General features: G+C 45.3%; 1 protein-coding gene across 8 annotated transcripts in view; it reads left to right on the forward strand.

The window, feature by feature from the left end:
- DTNB (dystrobrevin beta) overlaps nucleotides 1-12,984 on the forward strand; it is a 1,143,128-nt gene that overhangs the window by 368,464 nt on the left and 761,680 nt on the right. For all 8 annotated transcript variants that reach the window (XR_013596287.1, XM_078650028.1, XM_078650030.1 and 5 more), the window contains exon 7: nucleotides 9,969-10,123. Coding sequence is in view for 7 of the 8 variants with exons in the window: in XM_078650028.1 (XP_078506154.1) it covers nucleotides 9,969-10,123 (155 nt within the window). In the remaining variant the exon portion in view is untranslated. The remainder of the gene's footprint in view (nucleotides 1-9,968; nucleotides 10,124-12,984) is intronic.

Below are 12,984 nucleotides of genomic sequence, written 5' to 3' on the forward strand. Positions count from 1 at the left end.
AGCCATTATTGTCGACGACGAGAACTGTACCGTCGACGACGACCTCATTGTTGTCTACCGCCAAACCCAAGTCGACGAGTCCTTTGGTAGAACCCCCGTCGACGCCACAGCTATCTTCTTGTACCATTTTGCAAGTGTGGTCGCCGTCTACGGCTTTTCTGTCGACGCCAAAACCGTCTTTGCTTCAGAAACGTGGTTCAACCATGGAACCTTTATCTCCTCTGCATATTTCACCGCAAAAAGTACCTCTACAGGTTCCAGACAAGCTACTGGATTCTGAGGACAGTGAGGAGGATTCTGTTATTGAGGAAACATTTGGAACGGCGACAAGTCCTTCTGAATTGAATATAAAGTATCAAGAGGACGACCAAGAAGATCAGCATTCGCCTGAGCAAATGACATCAACTGTGACAAATGTCCCTTCAGCTCAGGTGCCAATAGCATTGCTCACCAACCTTCAATGCATGCTAGATGACTATTACAGGCTTTTTCTGCCATCGGAGTCAACAGGCTCTGTACCTCCTACACCTGTGGTTGAGACGCCTTTGCCTGACCTCAGACCTCCAAGGTCTCCTCCACCTGCATCATCCAATCAGCCGGACGAACAACGTTCTTCAGACGAAGAAGAAAGAGAAGAAGGAGAAGTTGATAACGAGTCATTGATGTCAGAGTGGGATGATTACCAGGTTCAAACTCCTTCTCCTTCGCCACCGGCTACTTCAGATTCACCTCCAGTGGACGTGGGTGGATTCCACCTTTTAATGGAGCGAGCCACAAAACGCTTCCACATTCATATGGAGCATACAGAACAGGAATGCTTCCTATACGATTTTAAAGACCAGCCAAGGAAGCAAGCGAAGTCTATACCTATTATAGATTTCATCTGGAAGTAGGGTATTAAAGTCATGTCTAACCCGGCTTCCATTCCTCCAGTCCTGCCAAGGATTGATAAAAAAGTATGAGGCCCGGAGAAGTCCCCTGCTTGCCTTATAGGACAACCAAAACTGGATTCAGTAATCGTTCAAGCTGCACAAAAGATATCTAGGAACCCTTCATCTCCAATCGCGGCTCCACCTGATAGAGACGGTAGGCGCCTGGATGCCATTGGCAAGCGTGTTTCAACGATGGCAGCTACCACGGTCCGAGCTGCTAACTCATTGGCCATCCTGGGCAGATATGACCGGCAAATGTGGTCAGATATCTCGCCATACATAGACCAACTTCCAGAACCTTCTAAGTCTGAAGCGCAAAAAATCCTGCAGGAAGGTGAAAGGATCTCGGCTGAGATTATTGATTCTGCTGTTGATGTGGCCTCAACTGGCTTCAGGCAATTGGCAGGTGCTGCTGTCCTGCGTAGGCAAGGTTGGCTACGCTCCACTTCGTTCCGTCAAGAAGTGCAAGCAAAAGTATTGGATATGCCTAATGACGGAGAGTTTCTGTTTGGTCCGCAAGGGGAAGAAGCCCTGCAGACAATCAAAAAGGATACAGAAACCGCTAAATCCTTGGGCAACCTGCAATTTCGTAAGCTGCCCTTTCGAGGAGCGAGAGGACGTGGATCGTTCTCTAACCGAGGCGGATATACGCAACAGTCCTCTTACAGGCAGGTGAATCAACGCTATCAAACACAGCGTTATCAATCCTTTGGTCAACAAAACAATAATTATTCCCAGAACAAGAGAAGACCGGCCTACCTCGGAAAGGATAAACGACAATGAGCCTTATCACCTGCCACCGCTTCTGTCCCAATCTCATGAAAAAATTGGAGGACAAATATCAAAATTCTACTCAAAATGGTCATCGATAACAACGGACAGGTGGGTCCTGGACATTGTGGCCAAGGGCCATGCCCTCGAATTCGAACAGTTTCCTCCGAACATTCCCCCAAAGGGACCACCTCCAGCTCATCTAAGGGAGCTGTTTACCCAAATCAATTTGATGTTGAAGAAAGGAGCAATCGAGAAGGTTCCTCAAACTCTGAGAGGAACAGGATTCTACTCCAGATATTTTCTAATAAAGAAGAAGTCCTGAGAATGGCGTCCAATTCTGGATCTCCGTGCCCTAAACAAATATCTGAAAAAGCTAATGTTCAGAATGTTATCACTACAAGAAATACGGCATCTCCTATCGGCTGGAGACTACATGGCCACCTTGGATCTCCAAGATGCGTATTTCCACATCCCCATCTTACCTTGACACAGAACGTTCCTGCGATTCAGAGTGGCTGGCAGGGATTATCAATTTAAGGTCCTTCCCTTTGGACTGCGCTCGGTACCCAGGGTCTTTATAAAGGTCTTGGCTCCGGTAGCAGCACACCTCCGGCTGGAGGGAATACAAATATTTCCATATTTGGACGACTGCCTTATCAAAGCCAGTTCTTACCCAGACACAGACAACCATTTACAACAGTGTCTAGCTCTCTTTCAATCTCTGGGCCTTTCCATCAACGTCAGCAAGTCCCAGTTGGTACCATCCCGAAGACGAGCTTTCTTGGGAGCGACCCTAGACACCCAGCTGCTCCAAGCCTTCGTGTCGAACGAAAGACAAGTCCGAATACAGGACATGGCTCGAAATCTACTTTCAAAAAAGTCAGTTTCAGTCCGACGGTTCAAATCCTTTCTGGGGATGGTATCGTCTTGCATTCCGTTGATACCGAATTGCCGTCTCAGAATGAGGCCTCTTCAAGAAGAACTCAGCTTACAATGGCTGCAGGTCTCGGGTTCATTTGAGGACCTCATCCAGATCACCCCTCGCATGCGGGGTTCCCTTCTCTGGTGGATGCAAAGAAAGAATCTGCAACAGGGCTGCGCGTTCCTTAAGGAAGCACCAAACTTTACGATCACCACGGACGCATCCCTCGAAGGCTGGGGAGCTCATCTAGAGGGACTGACAAGCAGCGGCAAATGGAGCCCTCAGCAGAAACGTTGGCACATCAATCTGTTGGAGCTGAGAGCCATCTTCCTTGCCCTCAAATCATTTCGAGCAATCATTCAAGCAGCTACTTTATTGGTCCGCACGGACAATACAACAAGTATGCACTATGTCACCAAACAGGGAGGGACAAGATCAGCTCTTTTGTCTCAGGAAGCCCAGGAGCTATGGGCATGGGCAATACGACACAGAATCAATCTTCTGGCGGGTGATGTACCGGGAACAGAGAACGTTCTTGCAGACACTCTAAGCAGGACAACAGTGTCCACTCACGAGTGGGAACTTCATCAACAGACGGTGGATCGGATCTTTCGACAGTGGGGTCATCCTGATCTGGACTCTTTGCGACCAAGAAGAACAGCAAATGCCGGTTCTTTGCAAGTTGGCATCCCCACAAAGACTCTCAGGGGAATGCGTTTTCGATTAACTGGTCTCAAATATATGCTTACGCTTTTCCACCGATACCTTTAGTTCCCAGAGTCCTGCGGAAGATGAAGAAAGAACCATGTCGGCTGATTCTTATTGCCCCCAGATGGCCTCGCCAATATTGGTTCACCGAGCTCCTTCTCCTATCGGAGTACGAACCAATCCAGTTGCGTCCAACTCCGGACCTCCTCTTCATCGAGGACGGACCGATTTACCATCCGGACCCGACATCTCTGAAGTTAGCGGCCTGGCGCCTGAATACCTTGAGTTCGCCAACCTAAACATTCATGCAGATTGCAAGGAAGTACTAGCCAAAGCAAGAGCACCTGCTACTATAAAGACGTACAGTCTCAAATGGAAACGTTTTTGTATCTGGTGTCGCTCAGCTGGAATTTATCCTCTTTTGGCTGAGCCAGAGCAAATCTTACCTTTTTTCTTACATCTGGCAAAATCGGGATTGTCTCATGCAACCCCAAAGGTTTTCCTGGCAGCGATTTCAAGATACCGACAAGATGGGACCTCTTCTCTTTATTCTTCAAGAATTATACAACAATTCTTCAAAGGTCTTTTCAGAATGTTCCCTCCGGTACGTCGTCCACCACCATCGTGGTATCTGAATGTAGTGTTAGCTCAGCTCATGCGCCATCCTTTTGAGCCTATCCACAAAGCCGATTTGAAATTCCTTATGTGGAAGGTGTCACTTTTATTGGCTTTGACTTCCTCTAGATGAGTCAGTGATATCCAGGCTTTCACAGTTCATCATCCTTTCTTACAGTTTACAAATAACTCAGTGGTGCTCCGCACGAATCCGAAATTCATACCTAAGGTGCCTTCGGACTTCCACCTTAACGAGCCTGTCATCTTAAAGATATTTTTTCGTAACCCACAATCCCCTGCAGAAAGGGCATTGCATACACTGGACATTAAGAGATGTTTAAAGTTCTATTTGCAAAGAACTTCTATGTTACGCAAATCTGATCAACTATTTATCACCTATGGTGCGATTCGTAAAGGCCAAGCAGTATCTAAGCAAACAATTGCGAGATGGATCTCTGCAGCTATTGACGTTTGCCATACACAAGCAGGACGACCTTTGCAAGCAGCTCCTAGAGCGCACTCTACAAGGGCAGTGTCTTCCTCAACTGCTCTTTACGCTGGAGTCCCTCTCCAGCACATCTGCAGAGCGGCGACCTGGGCCAGTCGGCATACTTTCACCAAACACTACTGTTTGGATGCAGCCAGCGAGACCGATGCTTCAGTGGGTCAAGCAGTTCTGCGTAATCTTTTCAAATAAGGTGAGCCTCTGTTTCCCACCTCCTCTTACTGCTGTCAGACGCTTGTTATGCTTATTTTATTGTGCACATGCTCAAGTATTTGCATTTTAGCATGTTTTTAGTGATGTGATTATTTATATATAAGACCGTTGTGCTGTGGTGAAATAAAGCAACTTTTGCCTGAAAACTTGGGACTCGCCGTGGTTTCTGTTCGCCAGATACGAGCTGGAGGTGCAGGGCCAGTATTCTTGTATGTGTGTGTGTGTGTGTATATATATATATATATATATATATATATATATATATATCTCCACGGTTTCCTCTTGTAATTCAGGCAAAAGGACGACAAGCCACACCATCCTGTTACCGGAAAGTTTGTTTATTCGGGCATAAACAGACGCGTTTCGAGCTCACGGGCTCTTGGTCACATGACCACCATTTTTTTTACTTAGTATTTATAGTAATGCAAAACAATAGAAAGGGAAAAAAGCATCCGTGTTTACAAACATCACACGGAGACTGCGTCAGTGCAAATTCTTAAATGGAGTCATTTAAAGAAAAATAAATCGTGCACATTTCCCAAATGTTTTGTTAGAAGCCAATCAAGTATTAGATGGAGATATTTCTCAGAAAAAGCGCGAGATTCGCATGATGGTATAGTACCCATTTCTGCATTATAGAGGAGACAGATTTGGAGGGAAGGGACACTGGAGGTTCAAGAAAAGTGTAGATAAGAGAAAGTATATAGTGGATATATAAAAGGGCGAGCGAGAGATAAGAGGGAGAGAGATGGAAGATTTGGTAAGGCAACTTTTGCCTGAAAATTTGGGACTCGCCGTGGTTTCTGTTCGCCAGATACGAGCTGGAGGTGCAGGGCAGGGCCAGTATTCTTGTATGTGTGTGTGTGTATATATATATATATATATATATATATATATATATATATATATATATATATATATATATATATATATAAGCAAAGCGCTCCAGCGCTGTAGGAGAGCTCACCACGGCACCATACCATCCGCTTACACAGCTCCCTCCTAGCTTTGCAGAGTCCGACGCGTTTCGGGGCTGGAAAACGCCCCTTCTTCATGGACAGACAACCATTGCACACCTTATTCACCTCGTATTCCAAATGCAATTTATTTGAAAAAAGTTACGCCCTAAGTGGGTGTGGTTTACTGAAAGGATTGAGTCCCCAGGCTTTCTGGTTACTGAAGTCCTTCGAGGTGAGTTCAAAAGTATTCCTTAAGTAGGCGGCGTGTCTAAGTGTCTAACATTAAGTCTCTTATTAAATCCTTAAGTAGGAGATGGGGGGTAAGTTGCAAAGCTGCATATTCACACATGATGTCGCGCTGGAATAAGGAAATGTAAGTCATCTCCCCTCAGTCTTCATGGCGCAGAATTACTGAACGCTGAATGAAGTGGAGCCTCTCCCCACGGCAGGAACCGACCGTGTAGAAAATGGGAAAGCAAAGCGCTCCAGCGCTGTAGGAGAGCTCACCACGGCACCATACCATCCGGTCTATCAATCAGCACCCAGACAGCTTACAAAGCTCCCTCCTAGCTTTGCAGAGTCTGGCGTGTTTCGGGGCTGGAAAACGCCCCTTCTTCATGGACAGACAACTATTGCACACCTTATTCACCTCGTATCCCAAATGCAATTTATTTGAAAAAAGTTACGCCCTAAGTGGGTGTGGTTTACTGAAAGGATTGAGTCCCCAGGCTTTCTGGTTACTGAAGTCCTTCGAGGTGAGTTCAAAAGTATTCCTTAAGTAGGCGGCGTGTCCAACTGTCTAACATTAAGTCTCTTATTAAATCCTTAAGTAGGAGGTGGGGGGTAAGTTGCAATGCTGCATATTCACACATGATGTCGCGCTTACTTAAGGAATACTTTTGAACTCAGTAACTTCAGTAACCAGAAAGCCTGGGGACTCAATCCTTTCAGTAAACCACACCCACTTAGGGCGTAACTGCACCCGTAATCCTCAGGCGTCGACAGCTGAAAAAACGAACGTTGACCCAGGCTAGGGTGAAAGGATATTTTTATTATATTTTTGGAATTGCCACCAGCATAACGTTTCGGCCTTCTCAGAGGCCTTGATCACAACGCTTCTTGTAGCATAAGCTGGTAAATATGAAATGCACATAACCATGAAAAATATATATATATATATGTATATATATATATATTTTTCATGGTTATGTGCATCTCATATTTACCAGCTTATGCTACAAGAAGCGTCTTCCAGACACGGATGTGTACTGCTAACTACTCTGATTCAGGCATGTGAATCTATGAAAGACACCCCTAATACTGGACAAGAACAATAGTTACTTACCGGTAATCTGTGGTTCTCCAGTATTGGTGTCTTTCATAGATTCACATGCAACCCACCCACCTCCCCTCAGAGGCTCTTGGGCTACATTGGTTTACCATCACTCCTTGCGAGAAAATCTGAGAGCCTGAGCCTCTGGGGAGAACCTTCTGGTGGGTGCTGTCACCTGATTGGCTGCTGTTTGGCCTATACAAAATGACTAGGAAAGTCATGAGTGAGGAGGTTTTTTCTCCTGTAGCTTGGGCTACTTTACTTCCTGGTTGGGAATTACTGGTTTTTACTGTGATATTATGGCATATTATTGCAGTTTTATGTACCGTGAGACTCCCACTCCGACGACGGGGAATGATTCAGGCATGTGAATCTATGAAAGACACCTATACTGGAGAACCACAGATTACAGGTAAGTAACTATTGTTCATATATATATACATATACACACTAGCCGGGCTTCATCCCTGATCTATCCACAGCAGTCCTTAATTATTTTATATTTATATATATATATATATCAAATAAATAATGACTATGGATTGATCAGGGATGAAGCACGGCTAGTATATATACATATATATATATATATATTATGCCCAACTCTCCAACACGTAGAGAAACGGAGTCGCACTCACACGATTGGCTGACATACACTTTTATTTAACAAATGATGGTGGCAGTCCTGACGCGTTTCGTTTCCACGTGAACTTTTTCAAAGGTAAGCCACGCACTATTTAGTAGTGTTAAAGTCCCCACATCAATTGCCTCTCATTATAGTTTTTGACTCTCTGGTGGTCACTGTTGTTATTTCACGGCATGCTGGTACATGTGGTTCATTTAGCAGTAACATTTTCATTTTCAAACCCTCCAGTGGGTAGTGCATATCGTTTTTCAATGTCATTTTTTAGGTGTAATCAATGTCAGCCTACAATCGTGCTCCAAATCCAACTCACTTTTAAAGTTGCTCTGAAACCATAGCGCAGACAGTCTTTGGTGGCAGCCACTTTCCCTTGACGCTTTCACGAGCAAAATCTTGTGGTTTTTGACGGGAAAGTTTGGCGCGCTCCCTGGCTGTGCGTAGCTCCCGCAGCTGAACCAAGCCGCTTTATATTATGCCCAATTCTCCAACACGTAGAGAAACGGAGTCGCACTCACACAATTGGCTGACATACACTTTTATTTAACAAATTATGGTGGCAGTCCTGACGCATTTCGTTCCCATGTGAACTTTTTCAAAGGTAAGCCACGCACTTTTAGTAGTGTTAAAGTGCAAAAAAAGAAGCAGAGAACTCTGGGTAGTTTTCAAGTTCAGGTGGAAGCAGCTCCTGTATAGAGCACCCTCAAAACCAGCGACATTCTAGATCTGCTCACGTCAAGTGTCTTCTTTTCTATCTAAGTCTTTAAGCAAAGGATTAGCCCAGTGCCTTCCACACCAAGATAGAAAGGGACAAAGTATTTTGCCATTTCTACAGCAAAGTCTTTAAGCATAGCACTAGCACAGTTTTGTCCATACAGAGCTGTAAAATGACAAAAGCCTTTTACCACACCAGGCACAGTATTACAGCTTTGAATTGATAAAATATCAACCAAGCCAACCTGAAATGAGCTCTCATTTTAGGTTGGCTGGTATTTCTGAACTGCCTCACAGTGTATCTTTAGACTAAAGCCATGTTTTCATACAGGCATAAATCTGTAGATGCGATGACCTAGACTCTGAAACACCATTAAAGTGCCTTAAAGTGCTCAGAGATGTGGAAGAGTGGACACTAGCAGAAGAAACGCATATGCAACGCACTAGGAGGGATGAGAAACTGAATGAGGACTTGCTAGCATGGCGAACTATGTGCATGACGGGGCTGGCGGCGGAGAGGTCCTCGTCACCCAGTGATTCTGAGGGGACAAGCGGGGAGTTGTTCTCTGAGTGTGACCCGGAGGGAGAAAGGGGAGGGGCCCAATGTGGGGTTCCTGAACGTGCGCAGGATGCTGTGCCTGACCTGATACCCTCACGTGTTCAAGTGTAAGCTGAAGTTCCATCGCTTAACTGCATTATCTTGTATACTTTCAGAAGTCGTCATACTCCGCAAATGTGTCATAATGAGTCCATCGATCTGTGAACAAATGTGTTTTTAAAGATGCCATGGGGGGGGGGGGGTATAAGTTGTATTACCTATCTGAAAAATTGAAAAATAAAGTTTAAAAAAAAAAAATGCCTTAAAGTGCGTGTGAATATGACCTCAACCACAGGCCGCCCATGAAACCTTTGACGACTGAAGTGTTCAGACAGATCTTTATCTGAACTCAACACAAAAGAAGGGTTAAAAGGGAAGAATTTCTGACACAGTTCCCATACCCATCCGATTAGATCCCAACTTTTCCTAATTAGCAGGCTGAATTTTCTTTCAGTCAAGCACTCTTAAGTAAATGAAAGGCTGAAAGCTCTTTATACAGAGAGTGAACTGAAATATTCCCACACCTTTGGGGCACAACAGGTGTGGGCATTCTCTCTGTTGAGAATGTAACCCAGAACACTTTGCAGTTCAAACCCACCTGCTCTGTGTCCACCTAGCAGGCTAGTGCTCTGAAGTGGCCAATAGGTGCTCTCCAAGACCCCAAATAAATGAATGGACTCTCAAACGAGAACAACAACAGGAGTGCCTTGGACATCTTTTGATTTTTTTTTAAATCTGTGTTGTCACTAGGTGCCTGTAATAATTTATTGCAGGTACTACTGGGGCATTTTTCTTTTTACACATACATGTTAGTAATAACTTGTAAGAACACAATTGCCAGTGTTTTATAAGGAGATTAAAACCATTTATGCATTATTAAAATATTGGGAATGTATAAATGCATGAAATAAACTTACCATCCGATTGAGCAGGAAAAGATTACGAACATTGTTTTCAAGGCTGGTGTTTATTAATTTAATGGTTTTATGTAGCAATCATGCACTATGAAGTTTGAGGGCGCTTCACATTATTATCTGCATTTTATTCTTCACTAGATATATTCTCACAAATGTCTGATTCCAATGGATTTATGGTGTTTGCGAAGTTTGATCAGTTCCTTCGAGAGGTCTTAAAACTCCCCACTGCTGTATTTGAGGGGCCTTCATTTGGTTATACGGAGCACTCCGTTCGAACATGCTTCCCACAACAGGTAACAATAGCTTGAAAATATATACAACACCTATCTTGTATGTTGGAAATGCAAATGCCTTTTTTGTCGTCTGCATGGATAAAACTTAACTTTGCTCCTTTCTGTAGTTAAAGGCATTAACAAGATAATCAGAAAACCTCCACAGCTCCTGTTGGTCTGCATATCTGCCTTAACCAGTTTGTTTATCCCAGTCATATCATAGGATTCTTCATACGTAAGAGGATATAATAGGTCTTATGATAGCCACATGGATCTGATCAATCTTCCTGGGATCCATGGTCAAATTTACATTCCATTCCATCTGTGTTTTTTGAGAAGGTTAGGATCGAGCATTATAAACATCATGCTTGTCTTCAAGGTCTTCCACTGGTAAACAGACATAATATCGACTACAAAATATCGAATGGACATAATATCGAGTCCAAAATATAGGCTGGACAAAATATCGAATGGACAGAATATAGACATCAAAAATATCGTTTTGAAGGTAAGTAATGTAATATCGAATGTTAAAAATATAGAAAGTTAAAATATCGAAGTATATAATATAGGTTATTAAAATTATCGATTTTTTTTTATTTTTATTTTTTTATTTTTTTTTCAAAAACCTTTATTGCACTTTGCATTGTACACAGCGGAATGCCTACAACCCCGAGGGCCGGCCGCTATCGGAGGATCATTGCAAATAGAGATCGTCAGCAAAATGGACAACCATACCACATTAACAATCAAGTTCTTGAGAGAGAGTGCTGAGAAAATAAAAGTGCCAGTTGCGCAATTGTTCAATGCCGGAATTGAGGTTTTGATGGAGATTTTTTATGTTTTTGAAAAATAACAAACACATAACAACAACAGTTAGGAATGACAGTGTGGTCTGACACGAATCAGTGCGTTGTAAGTCTCTAGTGTCACTTTTGAGCATGGGAATCTGACAGTCTTACGCAGTACGTACATGCCTCTATTCGCCCCCCCCCGCCCCTATCCCCTTAGCCTCATCTGTCTAAGTACTAAGAGGCGATCTCCTACAGCAGCCCAGGCCCTCCCCCCACTCCCACCCCCGCCCAGGTTTAGCCCTCCTCGCCCTCCTCATCAGATTCATCCAGATCATCCTCTCGCAAGGGTTCGCAGATGTCCCCCCTGTACTCATTCCACTTCAGCCATATCCCATTCCATTTCCCGGGGCAGGCTCGGTTGATGTACACTGCTCGCTCGGTCAACATCACTCGATCCATGTTCAAGCACCACTGGGATTTGGTTGGGAGTTCCGCTGCCCCCCAGCGCTGTGCTATGTCACGTTTCGCTACCATTAGCCCCGCCGTGACCCAAAGTTGCTCGTATCGGGTCAAGTCAGTAGGTTCCCATATATTTAGCAAGCACCTCCGTGGGTCAGGTAAGATGGAGTGATCTAGTGCCTGTGAGAGTGTGCGGAGTACTTGCCTCCAGTATTCCTGGATCTTAGGGCAATCCCATATGGTATGGAAGAACGTGCCCTCCTCCCCACACCCGCGCAGGCAGTAGGGATGGGGCGCCCTTTGTATACGATGTAACATCGTCCTTGTGTAGTAAACCCTGTGCAGGATCTTAAATTGCACCAGTCGCATGCGCGCCGAGATGCCTATTTCTTTAGGGGACCCAAGAGCTGCGTTCCATTCATGTTCATCCATGTCGTTAACCTCCCCTTCCCATTTCTCCTTCAGGTGTGATGTTGGTTCAGGGCTGTTGTTGAGGAGCTTGCGATAAGTGAGGGATGTTGCCCGTTCTAACATGCAATCTGTGAGTAGGCGATCTTCCAAGGGTGAGGACTCTGGAAGTATTGTGTCTGCTGGAATGGCTGCAAGCAGTGAGTGGCGTACCTGAATGTACCTATAGAGCTCCCTGTCGTTGAACTCATAGAGTTCTTTTAGTCGGGCAAAGGGGATCACTTCATTCCTCTCCCATAGGTCACCCACCACGGAGATGCCTATTGTGTCCCATTGTGCGAATCCCTTGGTGTTCCTCAGGTTGCCCAGTACGCGAGAGTCCCACAGCGGAGTCATCCCTGTGATTTTCCCCTTCCAGCCCAGAGCTGCCGTAGCTGCGTGCCATATCTGCACCGTCAACTTGGTGGGGCCGACCAGAGTACGCACCTTGCGGTGATCATATAGTGGACCTAACAGACTATCAGCTCCCAACTGCTCCCTGTCTGAGTGAAAGGCTGGTTCGGTGTGTGGTGCGTGTATCCATTGATTAATGTGCCTCAAATGTGCAGCCCAATAATACAATTTCAGATTCGGTAGCGCAATGCCCCCACCATACCAGTCTCTGTGTAGCTTGGATTGTGCCACGCGCGCCGGGAGGTTGCCCCACAGTAGGTTAGAAACTAGAGCTGCTACTTTCTGGAAGAATTTGGGTGGCACCGGATAGGGCGAGTTGTCGAGGGCGTACAAGAAGCGTGGTAACGCCATCATCTTGTAAAGCGCCGCCCTGCCGAAGAGTGTTAATGGCAGGCCGGACCAAAACTCCACATCCCGCTTGAGTCTATCCAGGGGCGGCTTCAGATTTTTATCCATGAATTCGACCGGGTCCTTAGTGACATGTATGCCCAGATATTTAAAGGAAGTTCCCGCCAGTCGCAGCGGGCAAGTTCCGTCGAGGTCTGGGGCCGGACCCCGGAGGACATATATCTCTGACTTGGACCAATTTAGCGTGTAGCCGGAAATCCTGCCGTACGTGTCACAAATGCGTAACAAGGCCGGTATACCCTCCTCGGGGTCTGTTAGATACAACAGCATGTCGTCTGCATAGAGGGACAGACGGTCTTCCCAACCCCCGGTCCCCGGTATACCCTTGAGGAGGGGGGAGGCTCGTATAAAGGTCGCAAG

Source organism: Lissotriton helveticus, chromosome 6 (assembly GCF_964261635.1).
Source record: "Lissotriton helveticus chromosome 6, aLisHel1.1, whole genome shotgun sequence".
Classification (NCBI taxonomy): domain Eukaryota; kingdom Metazoa; phylum Chordata; class Amphibia; order Caudata; family Salamandridae; genus Lissotriton; species Lissotriton helveticus.